Consider the following 27,182-nt stretch of genomic DNA (forward strand, 5'->3'; position numbering starts at 1 on the left):
TAACAACATCCCCCTATTTGGAGTGTTCCTGAACTTGGCCTGAAGTAAACCACACCCTCTGTTATGTGTTCTATGGTTTATGCAGGGGAGAGAGACAGAGGGGGTGAGTGAGAGAGAGGGGGAGGGAGAGAGAAAGAAAGACAGACAGACAGAGACACACACACACACACACACACACACACACACACACACACACACACACACACACACACACACACACACACACACACACACACACACACACACACACACACACAGTCGGAGAGAGAGCGAAAGAAGGTGCAGATTTGAATCTGAGCAATGTTCATATATCAACTGCTCTTAATTAAAAACAAACTCATCTTCCCATCCCATGTATTGCCCAATGGGTGCTAACAATATTTTTTACAGACAGTGGATAGTCAATAAAATGTCCTCAGAATTAAAGAATGTTCACCCTTAACACAATTAATCTTCACTGAGTCACACATTCAGTGAAGCTTTACATATTCAGCTGTTGCACAAAAGCAAGAACAAATGCTTATCTGTACAAGTACAAAATGCTACATTGCAATGCAGCACCACATTCACACAGTGAATAAAAGGATGTCTGACCTACAGTGCCGCACCATTGCAATAACAAACACCCCCCAACAATGTACAGTAAGTGACTCAACTAAACTGGGGTCTCCATGTACGTCACACCATGTTTATGTGGGGAATTCCTCACAAAGTCCCAGGCCAGCAGTGGAAGACACCCAACGAAGACTGAAAAGACTGACCCCTAGTGGAGAGAAAAGGAACTCTTCCATAAATCCATTCCCCCATTAAAGAACATTACATTGCCTACCGTACATTGTCTTTATGGTGTGGCCCCCACCTAGTGGTCAGCTACAGGCACTTATATTCCAGTTGCACAGTATTAATTTTTGGACTGAGGTCGATTAAAATATATATCTGAAAAACCCATGTTTCTATGTCAGTGGTGCTCAACCTTTTTCATGTCAAGGACCCCCAGAATTATCTCTATTGGGCCACGGACCCCCATCTCAAAATATGTAGTTCCAGGGACCCCCCAGAAGCAAATATTTTAGTTAAAAATGTTCGCTCTGAAATATATATTCAAAGATTTGCGCCACATTTTCACGATTTTTCAAAAAATAGCAGACCTACAAGTTCATAGCGCAGCACTTGGTGCCACACTATGAGCTTGTAGATCTATTTTTCAACAGCTAAAGCATAACAATGCTTAAAACACCAAAAGGGGTTCCCGCTCAAAATGGGTTAGGCAGATAAATTAACTAATGTATCTCTCAACAGTGCATGTGCACTATAGACTGTACATACCCAGATACTGTTGACATCTATAATGTACATCATTATTCATTCTATTGATACTCTGTAATATGCATTCATATATTTGCCAATGGACATGTATCGGTGAGACTGTACATCCATACGTATATATTGATACTGTACATACTCATTCAGTTAGTGTCAGGACCTAACCTATTTTATTTGTATTGACTCTTGACTACTCTTAAATGTTCCCATTTCAGTCTTACTGCTTGTTGCTGATACCAGAACCCCCTGCTCTCAAAGTACATTTTAATTTGTTTTCATGTGTCATAAATACCCCATTTAATTTGTTCTTTTAAGGCTTTAAGATTTTAATTTCAAGAATTTAGAAAATATTCAGTCAATGACATGATGCAGGGACTACAAGAATGTTTATTTTACTCTCCAAAGAAACATACAAAACAACATATTGAATATAAAATATTGAATATACATCGACTGTATTCAAAACATTTCCCAAGTCAATAACCCATTCCAAACATGCCACACATTCTGTTGGTGAGACCAAGCACTGATAGAAGAAATGTATCTATTAGGTTTTCACATGAAAACTAATGTGTCAATGTTGACTGTTAAGCGCTTAACAGATAGTAAAAATGGGACCCGGAAACATTTTTTTACACTCCCGAGTTCAATTAACACACGCTGCTTCAGAAACTGAAATGGTTCTTGACATCCTTGATCTGTTTCATCATGTCGGCGATGTGCTCCCCCTGCTCTTTGAGGACGCCTTGGACACACTTCCTCTGCTGCGCGTTGAGGGAGACGCCGGTCGCCTTGGCCGCATTGGCGCCCTTGTCCACCTGCTTCTTCTGATACTCCATCTTGGTGTGCACCTGCTTGATGCCGTTGTCCAGGTGCTTCAGCTGGTTGCTGACGGACTGCAGCTCTTTCCGCATGTCCTTCTCGCTGTCCGACAGCACGGGCAGCTGGCTGCGCAGGCTGCCCAGCACCCGCCTCACTCTGCCCATGATGGCCTCCTGGCGGTACTTGGCGTCCTCGTATTTGTCGGCCAGCCTCTCCGCCGCCTCCCTCAGGCTCTTCTTATCCTCGCGGCACAGAGTCATCTCCTCCTGCTGCTTGTTTTTCTGGCCCGTCAGCAGTTTCACCCGCCGCTGCATCTCCTCGCGGGCCATGTCCTGCTTGAGGATGTACTCCTCGCGGAAGACCTGCGTGGCGCGGCTGAGGAGCTGCAGGCACTCGGCGGGCAGGGGCGACGTGTTCTTGTCACCCGCCTTCAGCATCAAGGGGTTGGTGGAGCTGCGCGCCAGGATGTTGCGGATGTGCTGCTCGATGGAGTCGTCCGCCAGCCCGCGTAGCGGGGAGCTGGGCGGCCCCGCGCCCGGGTGGGAGCACAGCAGGGGCGGCGAGGGGGGACGGATGGAGCTCAGCAGGGGCAGCAGGAGACACTCGTACGTGCTGGTGATGCAGATCATGGTGGCGCCGAGGGACAGGTCCGACACGATCAGGAAGCCACGCACCGGCGCCGGCGAACTGGTGCAGAGAGGCCTCGTGCAGAGGATGTGCTCCACGATGCAGCGCTGCTCCGCCGCCAGCTCCTGCAGACTGTCTTTGTCCTCCTCGTCCGACTGGAGGAACTTGTGGAGCTTGTTGAACCAGGTGAGACCCACGCTGTGGACGCCGGCCTCGTGGGTGCAGTGGTACCTGTGCTGGCACAGGGGGTCTCTGTGAAGTCTGATGGGACAGGTGAAGTCGGATTCTTGGGGGTCCTCGTCATCCCCGGTGGCCAGCTTCAGGGTCAGCTCCAGCTCGACGCATTCAAACACGTACAGAGACGGCACCGCGTCGGAGCCCCGCGCCCACCGCTCCACCGCCCCCGTCGTCTCCTCCTCTTCGTCCGCCTCCAGCACCACGCAGTGGTAGAGGGTCCCCGTTTCTGTGGCGATGACCAGGATGTTGGGCACGCAGGGCAAGCAGAGGATGGCGCAGGCGTCGTAGCCGTAGTTATCTTCAGCCGCGGGGTACATGGGCAGAGGCCCCGTGGGCTTGCTGACGGTCATTCCACTCGCCTGGCTGGCGTAGCTCAAGTACATCTCTCCGTTCTCATAGAGGATGTACAGCGGGTACACGAGCAGTTCTTTAGAGCGCTGGCCCACGAGCTGCCGAGGACCACTCGACACCGGGCCGAAGTCGAACGCCACCGCTATCTCGCCGAGAGACGCCGCGTAGGAACGTATCGCCTGGACGCCGCTGTCCTCGTCAGACTGGGAGACGGACAGCGCCTTGGCCGGGATCTGGGGCGACTTCAGGCTGTAGAACCTGATGGTGTTCTCCGAGGTGAGCAGCACCAGGTGCGGCTCCTCCGTCTCGCTGGGGTACCAGGCCGCCTGCCGCATGCTCACGGACGCAGAGCTGGTGAAAAAGCGCTCCGCCACGGGAACAGTCTTGCAGTTGATCTTGGCCCGTCCGCCCTCAAACTCAGACCTCTTGCCCCATCGCTGCGGGAGTTCGAGGACGGTGGCGCCCCGCTGGCCGACGAGCGCAACGTGGTGCTGCGTCGGACTCAGCAGAACCTGGCTGACTTCGAAACGCGGGGGGTTGATGCATAGCAGGGTCTGGTGGTGGGTCCCGCTTTCCTGGCCCTCCTCTTCAGAGTTGAGCTGTTGAGATTTCAAAGATTACATTTTACTCAATCGCACAAAGTGGAAAATATTGCTTCGGCTTTCACCCATGCTGCAGCAATAAGAGTAAGCAAATACAAAAGAACATATACACTACAGCAGATTCCTAAAAAAAAACTCTACACAGGACAAGTGCAGTCAAAGAGAAGTGATGGTGCGGTTGTACAGCACTCTGTCCGTCGTAAGCTTAGCTAGTAGCTACACCATATTCTTTGAGACATGCATACAGGTATTTGGGGGAATGACTGAGTCTACCATTGTCTTGTAGGTGCAAACAAACAATATATATATATATATATATATATATATATATATATATATATATATATATATAAAAAGCTAACAGCTCAGATATGGCTTCATTGAGCCATGGTTGTCATTGTCAACTAGGACAGACTTATTATTGCATAATATGATCAGATATGGCACTAAAGCTTTGGCTTGCAGAAAACAGCCAATCTACAAACTCACAACTTGTCACTGAGCTTGTAGACCTGATTTTGAAGACAGTGAAGTCTTAATTTAAGACTTAATTTTAAGACCTTTTTAATACCAAAAAAAGCAAAAGACCAAAAGTAATCAACAGATTATACTATAAAAACTGGTCAAACTTTCTCCAAATTGTTAAATAATATAACAAGGAATTTTGAAAATTGCCGATCTACAAGCTTGTTGTAGGTCTGCTATTTTAGCATTTTCATTATGTATCCGTGGAACCGAAAATGTAATGCCTCAACTCCTCAGGATGAGGGGTCCACCCACTCCACATAGCCAGGGTTAACGTCCACGGTGCATACGGTTATTTTGGGGCGTCACGACACGACCTGTCCTGAACATGTTGCGAACATTTGAAAGCCATTTTCGGCGGGGTTTGGAACTTACCGGTAAGTTTCCCTTTACCAGTAAAGTGTGGGCATGATGTGTGCGACACAGGCAAGCACGCAGCAGCTCTGTTTACACGTGACGTGACTAGTATTCCCTAAACATTTCTAATGTGTTTTGATCGTTTTGTTTGACCCCTTGTAAATGAACGAATGTTTTTCTCAAGCCAACTTTTTAACCCTCTAAATTGAATTGAATGGAAAGATCAGATGTGCAAGAGTGCTGAGTGAGGAGGAGACTGATGGGGAGACACAGACCTGTCTCAGGTTGGTGGTGTAGAACACGCGGCTGGAGTCGTCCCACACGAACAGGTCTCCGTTCAGACAGAACGTCAAGTTCTTGGTGCTGGTTCCTCTGTCGCTCGCGCTGGGCTCGGCGGCGAGGCTCTCCCGAAGTTTGCTGAACACCGAGTGACTCGGCAGCTCATTCTGCCAACGCTCTCCGGCGAACGCCGCCATCTTGCCCGCGTCTTCTTACTGGCTGTATGAGTTTTGTTTTTGCGACAGTCGTGTGCGCCTGTGCGGCCGTCTTTCTTCTTCTGCTTTTGGGGAGCCATCATCAAGCAAGACTCTGGTGGTTAAAACAGTTTAGATGCATTGGCGCCACCAACTGGACTGGAGCATATAGGGATTGATTGATTCATTGATTGGTTGATTGGTTGATTCATTGATTCATTGATTTATTGATTGCAACTCAATACAAGACTGTTAACTGTGGACGACACCATAAAGCATTTCACTTGTTTACAATAGGGTCCAACATGTTCAATCTTCATCATTACATTTAGAGACGTACAAATATACACTTATAGCCAAAAACAGGAAATCACCATAGAGGAGGTAAAAAAGGGGGACAAAAACATATACAGTGAGGGGAAAAAGGGGTGGGTGGGGGATTCATATTTTAGGGAAACAACGTTTACCTTGCTGATTGATTTGGAATGGATACTTATCATACTTCATTATAGTAACAGTTTGCAAAGACAAGCACAGGGAAGTATAGGGTAAAGCTATGGCTTGTTTCCATTGGGGTCCTTTGTACTCAATTCATCGAAACATTTAATATGCTAAAGCATCATACCAGTAAGACGCCCTGAGGTCACGTGCACGCGTCCGCCTGGGTGACGGCAGACTGCTGAGCGAGCGCTGGCGCTTTGGCATGGGGGGTCATATCAACATATGAAATGAATTCTGTACTGGTCATATGTGGAGAGTGTCTTGAGGGCTCCATCTTGCGCCACCCCGGGCCCTTATCCCTAAACTTATTTGCCATTTTGTACTATTTTAAAACATTTCAAAATAGTTCAACTAGCCAATCTACATCTAACGTTGTTAGCTTGTAGATCGGCTATTTGTACTAATAGTAAAAAAAAATGGCAAATACGTTTAGGGATAAGGGCCCAGGGTAAGGGGTGGCGCAAGATATAGGGCTGAGTGTACAAGGTTTGATGAGGTCAGATTAACATATGGAATGTCAGAACAGGTCAGCTCCATATATTGAGATCTAAAGGCGTATTCATAGTCCAGTTTGAGGTGATAGATTATCACCACGGTGTAGTTTTCTATGGTTTATAAAACTACAACATTACGTCACTCGTCGCGGTGATCAGCTATCACCGCTTCACCCCTACACATCTCTCTGTTTTTGAGTGGTGCAACCACTCCAAGGAACAGCAATGTCCGTGTTAACCTATGTGACTATGTGACTATGAGTAGCAGTAGGGGAAAAAGTGGCAGAAACAGAGAGAGAGAGATAGTGCTGCACTGTTGCCTGCTAATGAGAGAGAGAGGGGGGGGGGGGGGAGTTGCACCACTCAGTTCACACAGGTGTGATCACCTCGTTCACTGATTGGTCTAGAAGTTGGGTCGGCGGTCCCCTTGGTTTTGCAGAGGGAGGCGGGGTCAATGCTTAAGGACATCACCTCGAGTATGATGGCCTCGACTAATATCACCTGAAAAGGTGATAAATTATCACCACCTAAAACGTTAAAGGCTCATTCATAGTCTGGATTTTCGGTGGTGAGCTGACCACCGGAGCTGAAATAACGTTGAGCGGTGGTGAGTAAAAACAGAGAGAAGGGCTAGAGCGGTGGCGGTGGTTTGCTCTTCACCGCGGCTCGTGACGTCATGTTGTAGTTCGGTGGTCACCCCACCACCGAAAATCCAGACTATGAATGAGCCTTAAAAGGGACACTTCACCCTTTTTGCAAAAAAAATACATATTAATGACGTTTAGAAGCTTTAGAACACTTTCCTGGGGGTCTTTGTGTGTGTTATATGTGGTTTTAGATATTTTAGATTGTAGCAGTGAGCCCAGTGTCTCTGATGTCATGGACACTCGGCTCACTTCCTTCCTGGACTACATGTTGTCTCAGTAAGACAGCCCTCCCCCTATCCACAAGGAGGAGCAGTTCACCAAAGAATTATGGGAATTGTAGTCCAGGAAGGAAGGGAGCCCAGTGTCCATGACATCAGAGACACCAGGCTCACTGCTACAATCTAAAATATCTAAAACCACATATTACACACACAAAGACCCCAGGAAAGTGTTCTAAAGCTTCTAAATGTCATTAACATATATTTTTTTTGCAAAAAGGGTGAAGTGTCCCTTTAAGTGTGGCAGCTCTTGAGTGTACAGGGTTTGGTGAGGGCCCATGTAGGGCCGGGCCTTCATTTTCACTTTCAGGCCTGTTGAGAACTGGCTAGAACTCGCCGGCTGCCGGGCGTGGCTGCACTAATAACTTTGGGGCGGGCTCGTGCCCATCTAGAGTTTGAATGGATAGGTATCATTCAAAAGGTAGACGTCGAAGAGGAAGGATGGATGGGGAAGGATCAACATATGGAATGTCAGAACAGCTCAGCTCCATATATGGAGATCTAAGGGTTTGAGGTTTGAGGTCAGATGTAGAGTTGCTGGCCAATATTGATGATATCAGGGATCTCCGGGCATTCCCATATATGGGCTTACCGGTAATATTGATGACATCTCATTGATTGATTGATGGCATCATCAGGGATCTCCATCCCTGATGATGTCACGTGATGTCACGAGGCATTGTCCATATATGGAGGCATGGGGTGACGGACTGGCGGAAAATGCACGTTTTCATAGTAAATGCGCTCTCAAAGGGCACCTACGGACGGCTGCAATTAGAAACTGGCCCCTGTAAAATCTGAATCCCCCCCACCGCCCCCCCCCCCCCCTTTTCCCCTCACTGTATATGTTTCTTTTCCCTTTTTACCTCCTTTATGATGAATTCCTGTTCTGTTCTTTGGCTATAGGCTAGAAGTGTCTATTTGTACGTCTCTAAATGTTTTGATGAATTGAACATGGTGGACCCTCTTGTAAACAAGTGTAATGCTTAATTGGGTCGTCCACTCACAGTTAACAGTCTTTGTATTGAGTTTGTGCTTGAAATGTACTGTAATTCTGCAAACTGTTAATAAATATTTCAATCAATCAATCAATCAATGCGACTTGCGGTCGCAATAAATAAATAAATAAAGTTGTATTTTATAATAATGTGACGTAGCCTACATGTGCTGCATTTTGACAGTTTATGTACAGTGTTTATTTTGATTTTATTGTCTATTTTTTGTTATTTGTGGCGCTCGACACCGTCGTACCACGGGGTATAATCGTAGTTTTACGACAGCCCATTTGCCGTATTCCGACGGCCGGTGTCGTATATTTTGCAGAATCACCATGGCGCTGAAAGAAACAGCAGGTTTGTATGAATCTCTGAAGTCGGAGTGGAACAAGAAGAACCCCAACATCAGCAAATGTGGAGAGCTGTTGACCAAACTGAAGGTAAAACACACAAACAAACAAACACACGACATCGTGTTGAGGATATCTGAACGTGTATTTATTTACTGTTCTGTAAACAAGAGGCGAGCTAGTTAGCTTTAGCACGTCGAGGAGGCTAGCTCAGCTGGCTAGGACGTTTGACACATCACTGTGATCACCAAAATATGAAATAATCAACGTAACGCATTAAAGATGGGGTAGCCTATGTGATATGTTTTGGTTTATACAAAAACGATTAAAGCTCTATGATTCTGATTGTAATCATTTTTAGCTTTAGTTCAGGAACAGGGCAGCTCTTTAATAACAGAACTTACATTTTCAGGTGGGTTTCCAATTCCAGGATTCCAAATTTCTCTGATCATTTCTTGGTGCCATTCACTTACGTATTCATCCTGTACTCTGTAGTTCTCTCTGCTGGTAGGATACAATTAGTATCCCGACCTAAAAAAAAAGTTTTCTGGAGACAAAAAAAACATAGCAAGCACAGTATTCGTATTATCAGAATTTAGAGCTATTTAGCCACTAGACTAGTACTGTTGGAAATATTTGATGTCTTTATAGCCTATATTACAAAACAATCTAAAGAATAATAAAACGGTTATTGCCATTGTGGTTTGAAGTATTGAAACCTGGTCTTTGCAGATATCGTTATTGGAGTTAAACTTTTTGCCTACGTCTGGGACCAAGCTTACTAAGCAGCAGCTCATCCTGGCCCGTGAGTATTTCTTTACTCTACAAGTTAACAAGCTAAAAGCCGTGTTCATAATCTGTTGTCTTGAAGAGCAGGATCTACAAGCTGACAACTTTAAGCAAGGAACACTATTGTGGTGTAGATTAATAAATGATAAAGACAGATTTGCAATTAATTCTGAGGATTTATCATTTACTCTCTTTCAGGCGATGTTCTGGAGATCGGAGCATTGTGGAGCATCCTCAAGAAGGACATTCCTTCCTTTGAGAGATACATGGCCCAGATCAAATGTTACTACTTTGATTACAAGTAATGGAACCTTTCTGACCATGTTTTTCCGCTTAGTTTATTATTATTATTATTATTATTGATTGAATATTGTATTCGTTTAAAAATCACACCCGTGTGAAGTGATATATTAAAGTTAACTCATGTTGATTAGGTGATGTAATGGTGATGAAACACAAACATTAAACGCCATTAACAATAAAGAGGAAATATGATGTAATGAGGCACATTATGGTGTAAATTTTCCCTTCATTGACATTTGACAATGGCGTTTACAAAACAAACATTGAACTAAAGACCAAACATTAAACCTGTGTGTGTATATAGGAAAAAACAGTATGGCAGTACAGTAAACATAATATGCTAAAAAGATAACAAAAAGCCTGGGGGGGTTTGTTCGTTTCGATTAGATCTACTTGATTAAAGTAGCAAGTTTGTGGCTGTGTTACACTTGTGTATCTGTATACTTTGTGTGTATGAACGGATAAATATGTGTCTGTTGAGGGAAATAGGAATTTCCTTCGCCTTCCATATGGTCTTCATGGTTTGGTACCCAGAATGACATTGATTGTGTTCTAATTTTATCATGAGTTTACTCCGATGTTTGAAGTATAAATTCCTTGACGGTGTTGTGACATCTGAAGTGTCACTTTTTTCCCCTTTCTCCACCCAGAGATGAGCTGCCCGAGTCGACCTACATGCACCAGTTGCTGGGCCTGAATCTTCTGTTCCTGCTCTCCCAGAACCGTGTGTCTGAGTTCCACACAGAACTGGAGAGGCTGAGCGCACGAGACATCCAGACCAACGTCTACATCAGACACCCCGTTTCTTTAGAGCAGGTGCTACACACGTCCTTAACAACCTTTCAACCTGGAATCCATGTGTTGGGGATGTCATTAAGGGCAAAATATATATATATGATTCATCATTATAATAGCACATCTAGAAGCACCACCATTGGCTTTTGTTTTATGACAAATTATTCTAACGATTTAAGTGGAAGTGGGACTTATTTTAATGAATAAATAAACCAATCTGTATGTTAGAGTTTATGTTAAAATCCAATATAACCAGCACATCTGCAGTGGTTGGAGATCATGGTCTGCCTACTCTTCTATTGAGACATTTAAGTTACATTCACACCAGGATGTTTTTCTGCGATTTTAAAATGAATCCTGCTGCGTATTGGTGGAAAGTGTGCTTTGTTTGGCAGGTGTGAAGGCTCAATTCTGGCGTGGATCAAACACATTCTAGATCGGCAAAACAATCGTGGGTCTTGCTTCGCTTCCAAGCACGCTAGAGGGCGGATCACCGCAGGTGTGAATGCAATCGTCTCAAATATAGGGGATGAACCAAAAAATGTGCCATTGTGGGATGAAGAAGTTGGTATTTGGCACACCACGAGGAAGGAGAATGCATCATTACGCAGCATAAAGATGTCCCGTCGTCAGACGTGGTCTAGTGAAGAGATGGAAGCCCTTATCGCAATATGGCCAGACAATCACATTTATCAAATGCTGAAGGTTACACACAATAACACTGCAGTGTACAGGATATTTAGCGACAGCATGGAGGCGATTGGGTTACAAAAGCTGCTACTTTACAAAACAAGTTGGTAAAGTTATAGAATTTCAGACCAATACCGCCCGCTCCCGCAATGATTTCATTTTTGACCGCCCGCAAGTGACCGCCTGTCCGCCCGCAACAAAAAAAGAGTCCCACTATAGTCCCGCACCATCCCGCAATTGTATCCTTTAGTCCCGCTAAACCAGCAATATTTCCATTGAGATAAAAAAATTAATTTAAATCCAAACAGTTGCTGAGATTGAGCAGGTGTGCATGCACAAGAGAGGAGTTTGTGTGAGGAGCTGATCACAGTTACATATAGAGGGAAAGTGTTATATTAGGCCTATTATAATTATTATTATATTATGTGTCAAGGACACTGCGCAGCAGTGTGCACACGGTGGATGGAGAGACGGAGAGAGAGAGAGAGAGGTGCTGCGTGCTGATGGTTACTGGTTATAAAACAAATTGTACTCATCTTTGTGTTCTGTTTCACGCTATTGCTGAGTGCCGCACACATGCAGCGAAAAGCAAAAAGGGGTTTAGAAGAGAGAATGTCCGTCACGGGGAAAATAAAGTCCTCGTCGCTCCGTTGGAAAAAACCTCTCACAGAGTGATTACTAATGATTGACAGGTGCGGCAGCTTTGGGAGCGTGCCTGAAGATGTCTGTTGGAGAGAGTGAGACTCCAAGTCCACTGCTTGTCCAACGCAGTAGGGAAATTATACGTTCTCATCAGACATCATGTTTTGCTAAAGTGTTTATAAGCTCTAGTCTGTACTCTATCTGGTTAATTGCGGGAGGATGTGGGATTTTGCGGGGTTCCGCTGATTTGATCTTGACCGCCTGCGCCCGACCTGCGGGCACCATGGGCCCTTTGCCCGTTGCAGCCCTCTACTCTAGATGCACCGCCATCTTTATTGTAATTCAGACATCATTGCAATTATACGTCTCACGAGAGAACATGCACCTTGTGGATTGTAGCTTTAAACGCACACCTTAGCATCCCTATTCTGTCAATGTCATAATTGAAAATACTAGATGTAAGCTCACAACCTGTTGCATTGTGAGCTTGTAGATTGGCTATTTGATACTGTACAGGACAGGTTTGGCTGATTCTAGCTTGTGCTGAATGAAATTCTTTCCACGGTAATGTCCATTTAATTAATAAATACAGGTATACGGAAAATTCTATATCCAAACGTGTTTTCTTTGTCTCTAAACACGGTTTATAATTGTTGTGTATGTACAGTAGTAAGTTTGTGCTGTCTCTCGTGGTCTTTGCAGTACCTGATGGAGGGAAGCTACAACAAGGTGTTTCTGGCTAAAGGAAACATCCCAGCCGAGAGCTACACCTTCTTCATAGACATTCTGCTCGACACGATTCGGTTAGTAGTTCCTGTGCACCCGGTGTCCATTCTGCACACTGTCTTCCGCACTGCTGTCTCACTGGTTGTTTACTTTACATAGTCATTTTGAGCAACCTATATTATATATATGATCTATATTATATATGATCTGGCTTGCAGTCAAACAAAATGTATCAATGTCACAGTTGTACTATATTATCACGTACAACTCTGCTTTGAATCAGTTTGAGTGCCTCACCCTTTTAAGATGGACTAAATAGATTGTTGGTGTAGTATGTATATATATAAAATAACGTTGGCTTAAGACTTGGCTGTTCACTGTATCTGTGTTACTTGTACAGTGATGATTTTGGTGAAGCGTTGAAATATGAGTGATTTTTGTGTAGTTCATCCTCCACCACATGTGCATTTTGTGTCATTGAATTGCAGCGATGAGATTGCTGGTTGTATAGAGAAGGCATACGAGCAGATCCAGTTCAATGAAGCCTCGCGTGTGCTTTTCTTCAACACTCCAAAGAAGATGACAGAATACGCCAAGAAGGTTGGTAATCATTGAATGACATTCTAAAACGCTTATCCGTAGTTGGGTCGCGGGGGCAACAGCTCCACCAGAGAGCTCCAGACTAAACTCTCCAGAGCAACATTAGTAACTTCCTCCTGGGCGATCCCGATGCATTCCAAGGCCAGTGAGTCGACGTTGATACAAGTCATTGTTGGTAAACACAAGATGTCAGTGAGGATAGAATCCATGTTAACCCATTTAGACCCGAGGATGATTCTAAAATGGCTTCTAAATAAACCGTTTTCTGATAAACCTGTTTCTATGTCGGTGGTTCTCAAACTATTTCATGTCAAGGACCTCTAGAATTATATGTAGGCTATTTGGCCTCCGACCCCCATCTGAAAATATGTTGTTCCAGGGAGGCAATATGTCCACCAGGAGGCACACAGAAATAACACACGGTCTGACACAGTACCAACAAGCTGCATGTGTCTCTCTTTGTGTTGAACAGACGTGTCCAATCAGGATGAGAGAGGCCTTCCTCCAATCACGATCGAGTGGGGGCGGGCCTTGGTGCACGTGCTGTTGGCCTGTTGTGTCCCCCACCCCCCCACTGTAGAGTGTCTTGTTACCGGGCGGACCGTTTTTTTTTTTTTTCTTCTATTTTTTTCAAATCACTGAATGGGGTTAGGGGATTTTCAGATTAGGGAATGTATGTGGCCGGTTAAGACTGAGGTTAGAGTTGGTTGTTAGATTTAGGGTTAGTAATGTCGGAAAACACTCGTCGTCGGTGTCAAAACGGTAGCCGTGATCAACGCGGAATGCAGCCTACTGAATTTCACAATCGTCACAATATGTTTGGCGCTGGAGACGGTTGCGGTAGGCCAGTAGACACTTCTACTGGAGCATTCGATGCTCTGATTAAACTTGGTTTTATCTCTAATCATTCTATGCAGTGTGTCTGCAGTGTGTTCGTCTAGGCACTCATTATAAATAAGCATCACAAATTGGTTAAACAACACTTGTTGATGTATCTAAGAGACGTATTACATCCATGGATCATCAAGTTTGACATGTTGGCATTTCGGTGGCCAGCTTCTGCCAGAAGGACTATAGATGCCATAGCCAACAGCTTGCGCCCGATTGGCTTGGTAGTTGGCCTGGCTACTGGCTAGGGTAGCGGAATTTGGGGAACATACAGGTGGAAATGTTTGATGGGGGGGAAATAAGAACATATGAGAATGAACAGGGATATCTTGGAATTAATGCAAATTAAAAGGAAATTGGGGGTTACATAAATATTTACCTTAATAAAACATGAGATTGCATACTGTTTCAACAGCAATAAATAAAAAACTAAAGTGGCTGTTGAGTTGAACTTTTTTCTTTAACATACAAATCAGGAATGTTGAATCAGAAACCTTTTTTTATGTCCAAAATATATTCGCAATTTCATATGGTGTACATTGTGCTTCTTCCCCCCCCCCCCCCCCCCAGAGAGGCTGGACTCAGAGCCCAGATGGCTATTACTCGTTCAGCAGTCAGCAGCAGAGAACAGAGGAGGTGACCATCCCCTCCACGGAGCTGGCACAGCAAGTCATCGAATACGCACGACAGCTGGAAATGATTGTGTAATCCGCCCCCAGGAACTCCGCCGACAACATGCACAGACGACACACAACACGCCGCCGATACAGTAGAAAACAATTGACTTGCAAACATGGGACTTTCCCCAAAGGACCTGCGTTTACATATTGCCAGACTAGTTTAATTTGTTGCCTAAATTTAAAACAAGCTATTAAAGTGAAACATCGCTCTTGTGTCCTGTCAGTTGGGTTAATATCCACCCCTTTTGAAAGTCGATGGCGAGGTCAAGTGTCTGAAGATGTCGTCTTTGATCCAACACGTCTTTGATCATCTATCCATCCAACACTGGAGGGATGTTTCTTTTTCTGGGATCATCTAAAGTCTAAACTGATGTCAGGAAGGTTAAAGAGCGTTGGATCAGGCTATACGTTTCTCAACCCCATGTGTGATTGACCACGCTGTGACTTTTAATTCCCATGTCAAACAAGCCTAGCCACATATTTCTTTCCCCCCTTCCTACTATAAGCAAATTGCTTCTGTATACAAAGTTTATTTTTCTCTCTCCAGTAGCGCTCACAAAACGGTGTTTTGCTGCCCTTGTCTTGTATCCTAGCAACTGACAGAATTATTTGCCATTGACGTTTGCGAGTGTTTTCCAAATGGTAAATTCTTGTCCTCCCCTCGATGGTTTGTTTTGATCTGGAAATGGGCAAATATCTGTTTGCAACAGGTTATTAAAAATAAACGTTTCTTTTTTCCAACAGATGTATGTTTTGCCTTAATTTGATCATGAGCTGTAGCTCTCTATTTTGGATCATTCAATTGGAAACTGTTTACAAAGCGTAAGCCCATTGACCATTCTGAAAATGTTTACAATACAATGAATGTGTCTGTCTCATCAGTGAGAACCTCCTCTGTTGCTTCTCCCTCAGCTGTATAGAAGCTGTAAGTGTTTGCTGTGCTAGCCTGGTTCACAACAGGTTGTGTGCATTCCAACATTCAACCGGTTGAAGAAAATGGAGACGTCGTTAAGAGGGAGATATTTAAAAAAATATATGCCTCATTGGTTGCTGCAGTTCGTTGGAGCGATGTGACACGACGGAGTGCTGAACAATTTACACTGGGGCGGAAGTGGGGCGGAAGTGCACCGGAAGTGCGGTAGGCAAGCTGTGTCACTGCCACTCCTGGCAGGGACTGACTACTGGCCAATCACAGTGCGTCTTTTCCGGGACTTATCAATTAAAATCCACATTAAACAGACCGACAGCCTCAGCTTGAACCTAGTAGTATAGCAGCATTTTTTATGTTTTCTGTGTTCCATACCTCAAAAAGGGTATCTTTGAAAAACAAAAAAGGTCCCGCACACTGTCAGACACCTGCCAAAATGTTGCTCTTTATTGGTTCGACGTTTCGGTCGATTAGACCCTCATCAGGACAGACAATCCTAACTGATGAAGGTCTAATCGTCCTAATCGACCGAAACGCCAATAAAGAGCAACATTTTGGCAAGTGTCTGGTGGTGTGCGGGACCCTTTGTTTTTCAAAGATACCCTTTTTAAGTATTGCCCTACACACCTGTCACTAGCCTTCTGAGGTGTGCATCGGCCTTTTGCTAAAAAAAAGTGTGTTCCATACCTCAACAGTTCGCTTCCTCTGCAAAAACTTTGAATAAATATGTTATCGTTGCTGTCAATACAGCACTAAGACCCGTTTACATCAGGGTCCTCGTCCTCGGGTCAAACCTTGCTGACCTCTGCTATAGTCTAGTGAGATTAGTATCTCTCCAGCTCTTTAGTAACCCATTTAGAAGGACCCCCAAAAATATATGTATTTGGCCGCCGACCCCCATCTGAAAATATGTTGTTCCAGGGATCCCCCCAGAAGCAACGATTTGAGTTAAAAACGTTTGCTGTGAAAGAATATATATTCAAAGATTTGCGCCACATTTTCACGATTTAAAAAAAAATAGCAGATCTACAAGCTTGTAGTGCGGCACTCGGTGCCACACTACGAGCTTGTAGATCTGTTTTTTTTCAATAGCTAAAGTATAACACTGTAATGCTTAAAACACCAAAAGGGGTTCCTGTCTAGAATGGATTAAACAGAAAAAAAGCATTTTCAGGTCGGGATACCAATTTTATTCGATCAGGATACCGAACAAGTGAAATTGGTGTGATGAGACAAACAAAATGAGATGACAAAATTGCAACCAGAACGTTGAAAATGAAGCTGATTTAGAAATGTTGCGAACCCACCTGAAAAAGTATTTCATTCAAAGAGCTGGAGTGATGGGGGTACCCCCTGTAATTGAACAAAGACTACTTGCAGTACTACTTGTCAACCACAAGGTGTCCTACCTGACACCAGGGACAGAATTTTCTCAATGAAACTGCACGGAGACCACCTCCAACCACTGCATCTACCCTCCTCCAGGGTTTACAGCTTTACATTAACGTGTGTGTGTGTGTGTGTGTGTGTGTGCGCAGGCGCACACGTGCATGTGTCACTATTGTGTCAGAAATCTCTTCAGTTGTCACAGCAGTAGATCTAATTGCATGTTGAAACCATTAACTGGCATTTTCATTTGTTTTACCAAAAGTGAAGACAGGACATTTTGGACTTGATTTTAACTTCCATTAAATATTTTGCTTGTTAATTTTTCAAAAAACAATTGCCAGATTGACATCAATTAGCTGTGCACATTAATACTCCCAAGGTCAAAGCCGATTGATCTTGGTGACCCCTTGCATCTAGCGTCACCATCAGGCCAGACGAGCAGTAAGTTACAAACCTGCAAGGGACCGTTTGGAAATCCACTCTCAAGGAACCCACTTTGAGCATGTTTTCAGTATTGCCACTGTAAATTACTCGATACACTGATTGCTACATTGAAGGCCATCGGTTTTGATACATCAGTGGGCTGGATGAGATCCTATATTATTAATAATGGAAAATTAGCGAAATGTGTGGCAAATCTGCAAAAGAAAAAAAGGTTATCGATAGCTTTCTTCACAGATGTCTTCATAAAGGTGTCTACAATCACATATACATTTGTTCCAATCCAACACCCTTGGGAAACTTTGTGACAGCTGCTGAAAGATGGGGTACCATTATCAACCAATATAAGGCAAATCCAAATTTCATTATACTTTAAGTAGCATGTGATGTGTCAAACTAGAGGTTTTTCATGATTCTGAATCCATTGCAAGCATTAGTTTTGTACAAAAAACACTTCTTTGCCTAAAAATGCCCATAGCCGTCATCACAAATGTGATGAGGTCAGCACATTTAGGGCAAGTGGCTATGGCCGAATTTATCCCAAGGAGTATTTCCGTGTAAAACTAATGCTTGGAATGGATTCAGCATCATGAAAACCCCCTAGTTTGACATGTCACATGCTACTTAAAGCATAATGACATTTTGGGAATTTTGCCTTATATTGGTTGTTAATGGTACCCCAACTTTCAGCAACTGTCACAAAGTTTCCCAAGGGAGTTGGGTTGGAACAAATGTATTATGTTCATTTGTGAAGAAAGCTAGTGGTAAGCATTTTTTTCCAGATTTGCCACACATTTCGCAAATTTTCTCTCTAACTACCGGTATATCTGGAGGTGAGAGAACAGGTGTTGGAGGTGGGGTGAAATTGTACTGCTTTGGCACCAGCCATGTGGAACTTAAGGCCCTACCAACAAGAGCACCTGAGTGTCTGCAAATGGTATTAAACTGGTCTGATCAACGTGTAAACTTAACACCAGAAATGGACCCCTGCAACATTTTCCGTTATCACTGCATTAAATATACGAAATCAACCGTTATCAGGACGTTGGAATATGGCCAATATGGCCATACTGGCATACTAGAGATGGTGGTGTTTAGCTGTGTTCACCCGGACTGCACGGCGCACATCCGTCATGGACACACAAAGCAAACACTCCCATAGTTTCACTTCCGGATTTCCCAGTATGTTGATTATCACATACTGGGGGTATTTCTAAGGTGCTGATCACGAACATTCTCTTGATTAAGGGGTGATCATAACATCCAAAGCGGGTGCATTTTTAGGATATAGTATTGTATATTATTGTCTATATTATATGTCTTTATGTCTCTATGAATTGAATACACAACACAATACTCAATGGAAACCAGTCCTCATACCAGGACTTTTGGGCGTTATCCTTTTTCACCAAGTGTATTCGTGCTGTTTGCATTTCTGTCTAAAGGATTCAATCAATCAATCAATCAATCAATCAATCAATGTGAATCTTATGTTCAGTGGCACAGCCCCACTATATGCAGTATGCAGTACTTAAAGAGATGAGTTGGTGTAACTAAGAGATTTAATGAAATCCCACACTTTTGACCTGAGATCAGATTCTAAAAATGTCTTCTACATCCTGACAGTTTTCTGAAAAAGCCATGTTTCTATGTCAGTGGTTGTTCGATCTGCTATTTTTCAATAGCTAAAGCATAACATAATGCTAACACCAAAAGGGGTTCCCGCCCAGAATGGGCCGTGATTTGTCTCCACCCTAAAACAAGATCATCAGGTATCATTATTATATAAGGTTATTATTAGATTCTTATTATTATTGTTTTTTAAGTGTACAGTATTTGTTAACGTAATTTGTATGTTGACACGCCTGGTGTCATGCCTGGTGGGTGGTGGTCCACCTGAACTGAAGCCGCACCCACAGCCTCATAAACACATGAAAAACTGGAAGAAATACAAAGATCATGGCACTCCATCTTTAAACAAACATCGTACTCTGTTTAAAGTGCTCCAAACAAACGAAGAAAGTCCATAGACTTGGCTGGCGGCTGCCACATGATGTCACATGGGTATGGAAGCATATAGCTGACATAATTCAAATGAAATGGCAGTCAATTGAAATAAGAGAAATGATTTTTAATCTTCAGGTTCAGCCAGACGTTGGAGGGATAGTGCCCCTCAAAAAGCTAGGACAAAATGTATGCAGAACAGAACAGAACTTCCATCTGACATCAATGTACGACGTCAGTTGTCTGTGACATGGTATGACTAGCCTCCTGTAGATTTTAAAAGTATTGTGTTAATTAACACACAGAAATAGCGGATTTGCTCAGACATATATGACACATATTTTCCATTCATTGTCAATGGCATTTAATGTTTGTGTTAGGTCAAGAATCTACACTATAGTAGAGGGTATGCGCATGCATAACGTGATTAAGTGAATGGCAAATCGAGTGGCAAAGTGAATTTAATGTTGTTTAAAGTCATTTAATGCAATCAAATAGGACTTTTCTGTTTGGATGTATGAGCTGTCAAGGCCAGAAAGTAGTTTTTTTGCCACTCAGTAGGCGTTCCCGCATAACTTTCCGGGTATGATGATGATGTCACGTGCATACCCTCTATAGCTGAATATAGGAGGGGCTAGCGCCCCTCAAAAGCAAATGGGTAAAGGTAGCCTACTGTTGTGGCCGTCATGTCAAGTTTGGGCAAGGTTTCAGTGCTATCACAGCCTTATTGAATTTGTTCATATAACTTCAGTTACATTTCAAGTAGAGATGTCCCGATACTGTATCGGTATCGGGAAAAGTATCGGATCGGCCCTTATTTGTCATATCGGGTCATATCGGTATCGGTGAAAATGGGTATCGGTGAAAATGCCAGTCTAACCACAGATCCGACACAGGGGTAAGGGGTTGACACGGCATGGCAGGTAAATAAAATGTTGGGACATGTGGAATTTGCTTTGGAGTTGCCCAAACTGTGAGGAGTCTGCTATAAACACAACACGAGATATATAGCTAGATAGCTATAAACACAACATGAAATCACGACACTGGTATCGGTATTCGGTATCGGCTAACACAGAAATTGAGGTATCGGGATCGGATCGGAAGCGAAAAAAGTGTATCGGGACATCCCTAATTTCAAGTATTTCCACAAGTATACAGACACACGGACATGTTTCCTCTCTGGCTGTAGGGTGTGCTAGCCCGTACTTCTCTGTGTTTTGTAGTGTATGAGTTGAGTCTACACTACTTTATGCTGTGCAGCACTTCTGTCAACCTTTGCACATTCTTGGCATTCTGTCAACCAACTTGATGAGGTAAGTCACCTACTGTAGCTGGAATCCTTTCAATTAAAAGATTTGCCTTGTTAAAGGTTATTTGTGGAATTTGGGATTTAATTCCAAATTCCATTTCATCCACTCTCCAGTCCAATCCAACTAATATTTGGACTGGAGAGTGAATGAAAGGCATCTAACCTATACTGTAACAACTGTAATACATTTAAGACTGATTTATTCCAGATGACAACGTCATAAGATGGTTGAGATAGAATACCAAGAGTGCACAGCTGCAAAGGATAGCAACTTTGAACAAATGTAACATATATTAGTTTATTAGTAGAATATATATAGTTTGTGTTTACCTATAGCGCAACCGCAACGCCTTTTCAAATCATGAAAAGCACAGAAAAATGCAGTCTCTCCATTTTTCTGTTAAGGCTGACATCATCATCATGAATATGTTGTCCGAGATTCAGTTTGGAGCCACGCCATTATTTGGACCGTCCTCTTCTGGGAAACATGAGATGTAGTAACCCTTCAATCGAGTCAGGTTGTCCTGACTCCTTCTGCCAGTCCTTCTGCCTTGGACAACAGGCTTCAGATTAAGAGACGTAAACAAACACAGACCTTGCTTAAAACAATTACAGGAAAATAGGGAATATGGTGTTTTTTGGGCAGCAAGCAATTCAGAAAAGGCAGGGAAATGCATGAGGAATAAAAACACCAACCACCCTCCCTTGGTGGCTATAATAGGGCTGTTTTCTGGAAAACTTCTGTAGTTCCTATAGGACAGGTCTGGGACTCAGAAGGCCTGCTGCTGGGCTGGGTTGTAGTTCAATGTTGTTGGCACACAAGGCCTCCTTTCCAGCTTGTCATATTCCAGGTGAAATTCCTTGGCTACCTTCTTCCAGTTAAGCCAATCAAAGAAGTAGTAGGTCCCCCTTTCGTAAGTATCTGTCTTTAGTGTCGGCTCCGTGCATCGTGCCTTCGTGATCCAAACCCGCTCCTCCCTGTGGTACCGCCAGTCCTGGTTAAAGAGCTCTTCTGCTGACTGACGCCGAAGTTCTCCACCATGCATGTAATACAAGTAGAACAGTAGATCTTCACCATATCGAGCAAGTTTTATTACAGGCAACTTGTCCCGTATGTGAACATGGAAATCAATATCTCGATTCGATGCATCCCAAGGGGAAACAAACTTGGGGTACACATTGTCTGTCGAGTCGAAGTCGATTCCCAGGGTTGTAGGGTCAATTCCCAGTGCCAAATGGACCATTCCGGGATCCGTCGTCCATGCTGCTCGCAGGAACGTCAGCAATCCAATCATCCCAAATTGGTCCGTCACCATTCCCGAAGGAATGTTTGTCACCCGGCCACCTGGCAAGACCTGAATACCTTTCTTCTGGTCGTTCTGTGCTGAGATTGTGTCTCGGGGGAACATGGGCCCACCTGCATTGGATACAGTGCTCTTGCTAGTGGAGTTTAAGTTGGCTTTACTAACATCATTGCTCAGTGTAGGGCGCCAGTAGTTGAGGCCAGGACGAGTGGAGTTTACATTGGTTTTTCTGTTAGGGCGCTTGAAGTCGCGAACAGGCAGTGCCGGGAAGTCCTCATTGTAGATGGAGAAACCCTGTGTTTGTTCATGGGAAGGTTTTGGCACCATGCCAACAAATTGCGTTGGGTTTCCACAGCTCCCTTCTTCTTTCCTCTGACTCCTGCAATCCACTAAGGAGGAGAGGTCTGAATCCAGTCCCGTTAATATATTTCCCCTCACATCTTCTCTGCCAAAGATGTCGCTCGATATGGAGCTGTTCGTCCCAAAGGCCTGATGATTGTGGTTCATTCCAAACCCTGTCGTGCTGTTTATGGCGAAGGGCTGGCCTGCTGGCTGTTGCTCGGGCATACAGACGATGCTAGGTGAGCTGTGGTTGGGACTTACAAGCGCAGAATTCTCCATATTGTTCGTGCCACCACCCATTCTAATGCTTTGGCTGACCTGTGAGTGGTTGTTTAACACTTTCCACATGTTCATGGGAAACGTCCCCCTGCTTGGTGATGGAGGGACATAGTAAGCAGAAGCATTATGAGAAGTGATATGAGAGTACTTGTAGGCTAGTCTAAGATGTTAGTCATCTGTGATGCCAGTATACTACACCAGTCATAGTTCAGTACCCATTATTGGAGGCCAGACTGAGTCTGCGTAGAGCTCCATATTTGGGAAGGACGACCCCTTTGGTGACCTCATCAATATGTCATCAGTCATCTCCATATTGGGCATGGACAGACACCTCAAGCTATACCGGTATGTTAAAATGGCAACAATGTTGCCGCACAACGCTCCTGGACAACTGTTGATCTTACCGACTTCACAGTCGACACTGCACACTCTTGGGGTCCTCAATACTCAGACTAAGTTTGAATGTTGAATGGTTCTCGCATATGAATGTTGAATGGATCTCTGCATATTCACGATATATGCAGAGATTAAGCTAGATAGAACATATCAGGATTGGATTGAATTGGCACCAGTAATGCAGATTTTTTGCAGATTATTTATTTATCTCAAATATTGGTACTCTTACCTACTACAATAACAATCGAAAAAAACAAAGAAAAAAAACAACAATACTTCTTCCGAAGTCTCCTGAACTTGAACGCAGCATTTTGCATTGAACTAATTTGTGTCGTACGCCGCATCTCCAGTAGATAAAGAGTGCAGGGTTGCGCCCCGAAAATAGCTGATCTACAAGCTCTCAACGTATCGCGCTGCGACGTGTTGTGAGCTTGTAGATCTGCTATTTTCGCTATTTTGGGCCAAAAGTGCCCTATTAACAGGATTTCCTGCCCCTGCCTCTCTAACACTCTCTGCACGTGCCTGATTAGAGAGCAGAAGTAGTGTAGTTCCATGATCTCCCAAATATCACACAAACAGTTCATTCATACAACGAAACATCCCGTAACGGAACAATGGCTTTCTGAAACACACGGCTGTTTCATTTCTGCACCTTTGTTTCATCCACCTGTTTGGTGTTTTTCCGTATCCTTTTATTGTCTCCACCAGGCCGAAGGTATGGGGAGAGAGTATGCACCAAATTTTCCAGAATGGCCTGTTATAGTGCCACCAGGAGTGACACATTTTTTGATATTACTCCTCCAGATTCTGTCCAAAAATCCCACAAATCTCTATAGTCATGTGTTCAAGACGGATCTGTCCGATATTTCACATTGGCTTTCAAAGTTTGCAGGATTTGCCCGTTTTGAACAAAAAGCCTGAAATCATGAACGCAGCGTGCAATTTACATGAAATCTTTCACGGACTTTCCTACTAGGCCGAGGAATATATCCCACCCTTTTCACATTGGCCTGTTATAGCGCCACCAACAGGTGGATTGTTGCAAAACACATTTTTGGAACATAATGCCTCAAATCATCCAATTGCCATCCAAGGCGTAAGAAGAAATGGCACCCTTTTCACATTGGCCTATTATAGCACCACCAGGAGGCCACAACCTAACCTGCCCTGGTGGAGACCTGTCCTATTATAGCACCACCAGGAGGCCACAACCTAACCTGCCCTGGTGGAGACCTGTCCTATTATAGCACCACCAGGAGGCCACTGCCTAACCTGCCCTGGTGGAGACCTGTCCTATTATAGCACCACCAGGAGGCCACAACCTAACCTGCCCTGGTGGAGACCTGTCCTATTATAGCACCACCAGGAGGCCACAACCTGACCTGCCCTGGTGGAGACCTGTCCTATTATAGCACCACCAGGAGGCCACAACCTAACCTGCCCTGGTGGAGACCTGTCCTATTATAGCACCACCAGGAGGCCACAACCTAACCTGCCCTGGTGGAGACCTGTCCTATTATAGCACCACCAGGAGGCCACAGCCTAACCTGCCCTGGTGGAGACCTGTGCCCCGAGGTTATAGCGCCACCAGGAGGCCACAACCTAACCTGCCCTGGTGGAGACCTGTGGCCTATTATAGCGCCACCAGGAGGCCACAACCTAACCTGCCCTGGTGGAGACCTGTGGCCTATTATAGCGCCACCAGGAGGCCACAACCTAACCTGCCCTGGTGGAGACCTGTGGCCTATTATAGCGCCACCAGGAGGCCACAACCTGCCCTGCCCTGGTGGAGACCTGTCCTATTATAGCACCACCAGGAGGCCACAACCTAACCTGTCCTGGTGGAGACCTGTCCTATTATAGCACCACCAGGAGGCCACAACCTGACCTGCCCTGGTGGAGACCTGTGCCCTGAGGGGCACCAGGAGGCCACAACCTAACCTGCCCTGGTGGAGACCTGTGCCCCGAGGTTATAGCACCACCAGGTGGCCACAACCTAACCTGCCCTGGTGGAGACCTGTCCTATTATAGCGCCACCAGGAGGCCACAACCTGACCGGCCCTGGTGGAGACCTGTCCTATTATAGCACCACCAGGAGGCCACAACCTAACCTGCCCTGGTGGAGACCTGTCCTATTATAGCGCCACCAGGAGGCCACAACCTGACCTGCCCTGGTGGAGACCTGTCCTATTATAGCACCACCAGGAGGCCACAACCTAACCTGCCCTGGTGGAGACCTGTCCTATTATAGCACCACCAGGAGGCCACAACCTAACCTGCCCTGGTGGAGACCTGTGCCCCAAGGGGCACTTTTTATAGTTTTGAGAATGTTCTGCTGATGGAATCATTTGTTGCTGCACATTTAGCCCATTTCCACATTTGGACTAAATATGATAAGTATACTCCATAAACATGATGTGCAGTAATGCTCTTCCATGCAGTTTCTAAATGCTGGGGACCCATACTCAACATTTAGACCTGACGTCGAAATGTAAAAAATGTCTTCTATATCCTGAAAGTTATCTGAAATACCCATGTTTCTATATCAGTGGTGCTCAATATTTCATGTCAAGGACCAACATAATTATATGTAATTGGCAAATAAAAAAAAGAAAAGAAGTTGCCTCTGTATTGAAAAATGAGTTCGTACAAAGTACTATAAATAGATAAATAAATCATAACGTATTGTATAATTGACACAGCACCTCACAGCACCTGGCACACCGTTTTAGGAACCACTGCGGGTATTAATAAAACATAATAAAACATATACATATATAAAATAATACATATAAATCTTAATTAATTGTCCGTGCATATATATGGACAACATTTGCAAGAAGCCCATAAGGCCTCTACAGGTATGCGTGAAACGACCCTCCATTCGGCCCAGAGTGGAGCAGAGTTGTGGGGAGATGTTGCTGTCCATGGTGCTGAAACGTTATGTCGCACCTGCGAGTGCATTTCTATATGACACTATGGACCTATATGCAGACCGCAGCCATCTTACCATATAAGTTAATAGCAAGGTGCTATAACAAGGTTCCCATTGGCAGCCCATTCATCCAAACAGAAAAGTCCTATCTGATTGTATTATATACACACACAACGTCAAACTCACCAACATTGCAGCTGTACGAAAAGCTTGAATTATTCTCTTTTCATCCTCAAAGTGTTTGTGTCATAAAAATCCACCGTAGACATGTTATGAGCTACTTTGTGTCCTTGCAGGTGATTCTTTTTCCAAGTGTTGCAGTTTGGAAGTGCTCGTTAGACATCACTCAACTGCCCTGCACGTATACCACCTGTTTTTAATTTGCAGATAATGCAAGAGGCAGCAAGACATTTGCTTCACTGAAAACGAGCGCTTCCAAACTCTGATGGCAAGATGGCCGCGGTCTGCGAATGGTCAATACCGGTCCATACCACACCACACCAACATTCATTGATCAGCATTCAAATTGTTATGAATGGGCGCGCACAGCATTGGGCTGGCATGTCTACCTCTGCGTGTACACAATGTAAACAAATGGAAGGGTCCATTTTGCATGTGTAGAGTATATACACTCTCAGAGTTGAGCTTGTTTTCTCCTTTTACAGCACATTTAATCATTTATCATCCACATAGTTACAGACAATACACATAATGATGCGTGCGGATGTGATGTAGTTGGACGGAGGGGAGGCAGCAGGTAGACAGAGGAGGGAGAGAGAGAGAGAGAGAGAGAGAGAGAGAGAGAGAGAGAGAGAGAGGGAGGGAGAGAGGGAGAGAGAGAGAGAGAGAGAGAGAGAGAGAGAGGGAGAGGGAGAGAGAGAGGGAGAGAGAGGGAGAGGGAGGGAGAGAGAGAGAGAGGGAGAGGGAGAGGAAGATAGAGAGAGAGAGAGGGAGAGAGAGAGAGAGAGAGAGGAGGAGAGGGAGACAGAGAGAGAGAGAGAGGGAGAGGGAGAGAGAGAGAGAGAGAGAGAGAGAGGGAGAGGAAGATAGAGAGAGAGAGGGAGAGAGAGAGAGAGAGAGAGAGAGGAGGAGAGGGAGACAGAGAGAGAGAGAGAGGGAGGGAGGGAGGGAGGATGATGCTGCCGCTGCTGCTGCCA

The 27,182-nt window shown here is 44.5% G+C and overlaps 3 protein-coding genes across 3 annotated transcripts; 1 reads left to right on the plus strand and 2 right to left on the minus strand.

Annotated features, from left to right (window-relative positions):
- Positions 1–1,692: 1,692 nt before the first annotated feature.
- On the minus strand, positions 1,693–5,398 carry LOC306932641 (nucleoporin 88-like). The gene is made up of 2 exons (XM_079514522.1): positions 5,120–5,398; positions 1,693–3,959 (listed from the first exon to the last, which is right to left on the minus strand). The coding sequence occupies exons 1-2, from the start codon at positions 5,318–5,320 to the stop codon at positions 1,989–1,991; spliced, it is 2,172 nt and encodes a 723-aa protein (XP_079370648.1). The 5' UTR covers positions 5,321–5,398; the 3' UTR covers positions 1,693–1,988.
- Positions 5,399–8,513: 3,115 nt separating this feature from the next.
- On the plus strand, positions 8,514–15,440 carry psmd8 (proteasome 26S subunit, non-ATPase 8). Its single transcript, XM_079514564.1, has 7 exons — positions 8,514–8,672; positions 9,315–9,387; positions 9,570–9,672; positions 10,325–10,490; positions 12,504–12,604; positions 13,016–13,127; positions 14,586–15,440. Exons 1-7 carry the CDS (start codon positions 8,568–8,570, stop codon positions 14,721–14,723), a joined length of 798 nt encoding a protein of 265 aa, XP_079370690.1. The 5' UTR covers positions 8,514–8,567; the 3' UTR covers positions 14,724–15,440.
- A 6,099-nt stretch (positions 15,441–21,539) lies between these two features.
- LOC306931985 (CCR4-NOT transcription complex subunit 2-like) lies at positions 21,540–23,644 on the minus strand (the record flags this gene model as incomplete). Its single annotated transcript, XM_079513690.1, has 2 exons — positions 21,540–22,854; positions 23,598–23,644. The coding sequence occupies 2 exons, from the start codon at positions 23,642–23,644 to the stop codon at positions 21,540–21,542; spliced, it is 1,362 nt and encodes a 453-aa protein (XP_079369816.1).
- Between the last annotated feature and the right edge of the window lie 3,538 nt (positions 23,645–27,182).

The sequence above is a fragment of the Electrona antarctica genome (assembly GCF_951216825.1).
Source record: "Electrona antarctica genome assembly, chromosome: 11".
NCBI classification, from domain to species: Eukaryota; Metazoa; Chordata; class Actinopteri; order Myctophiformes; family Myctophidae; genus Electrona; species Electrona antarctica.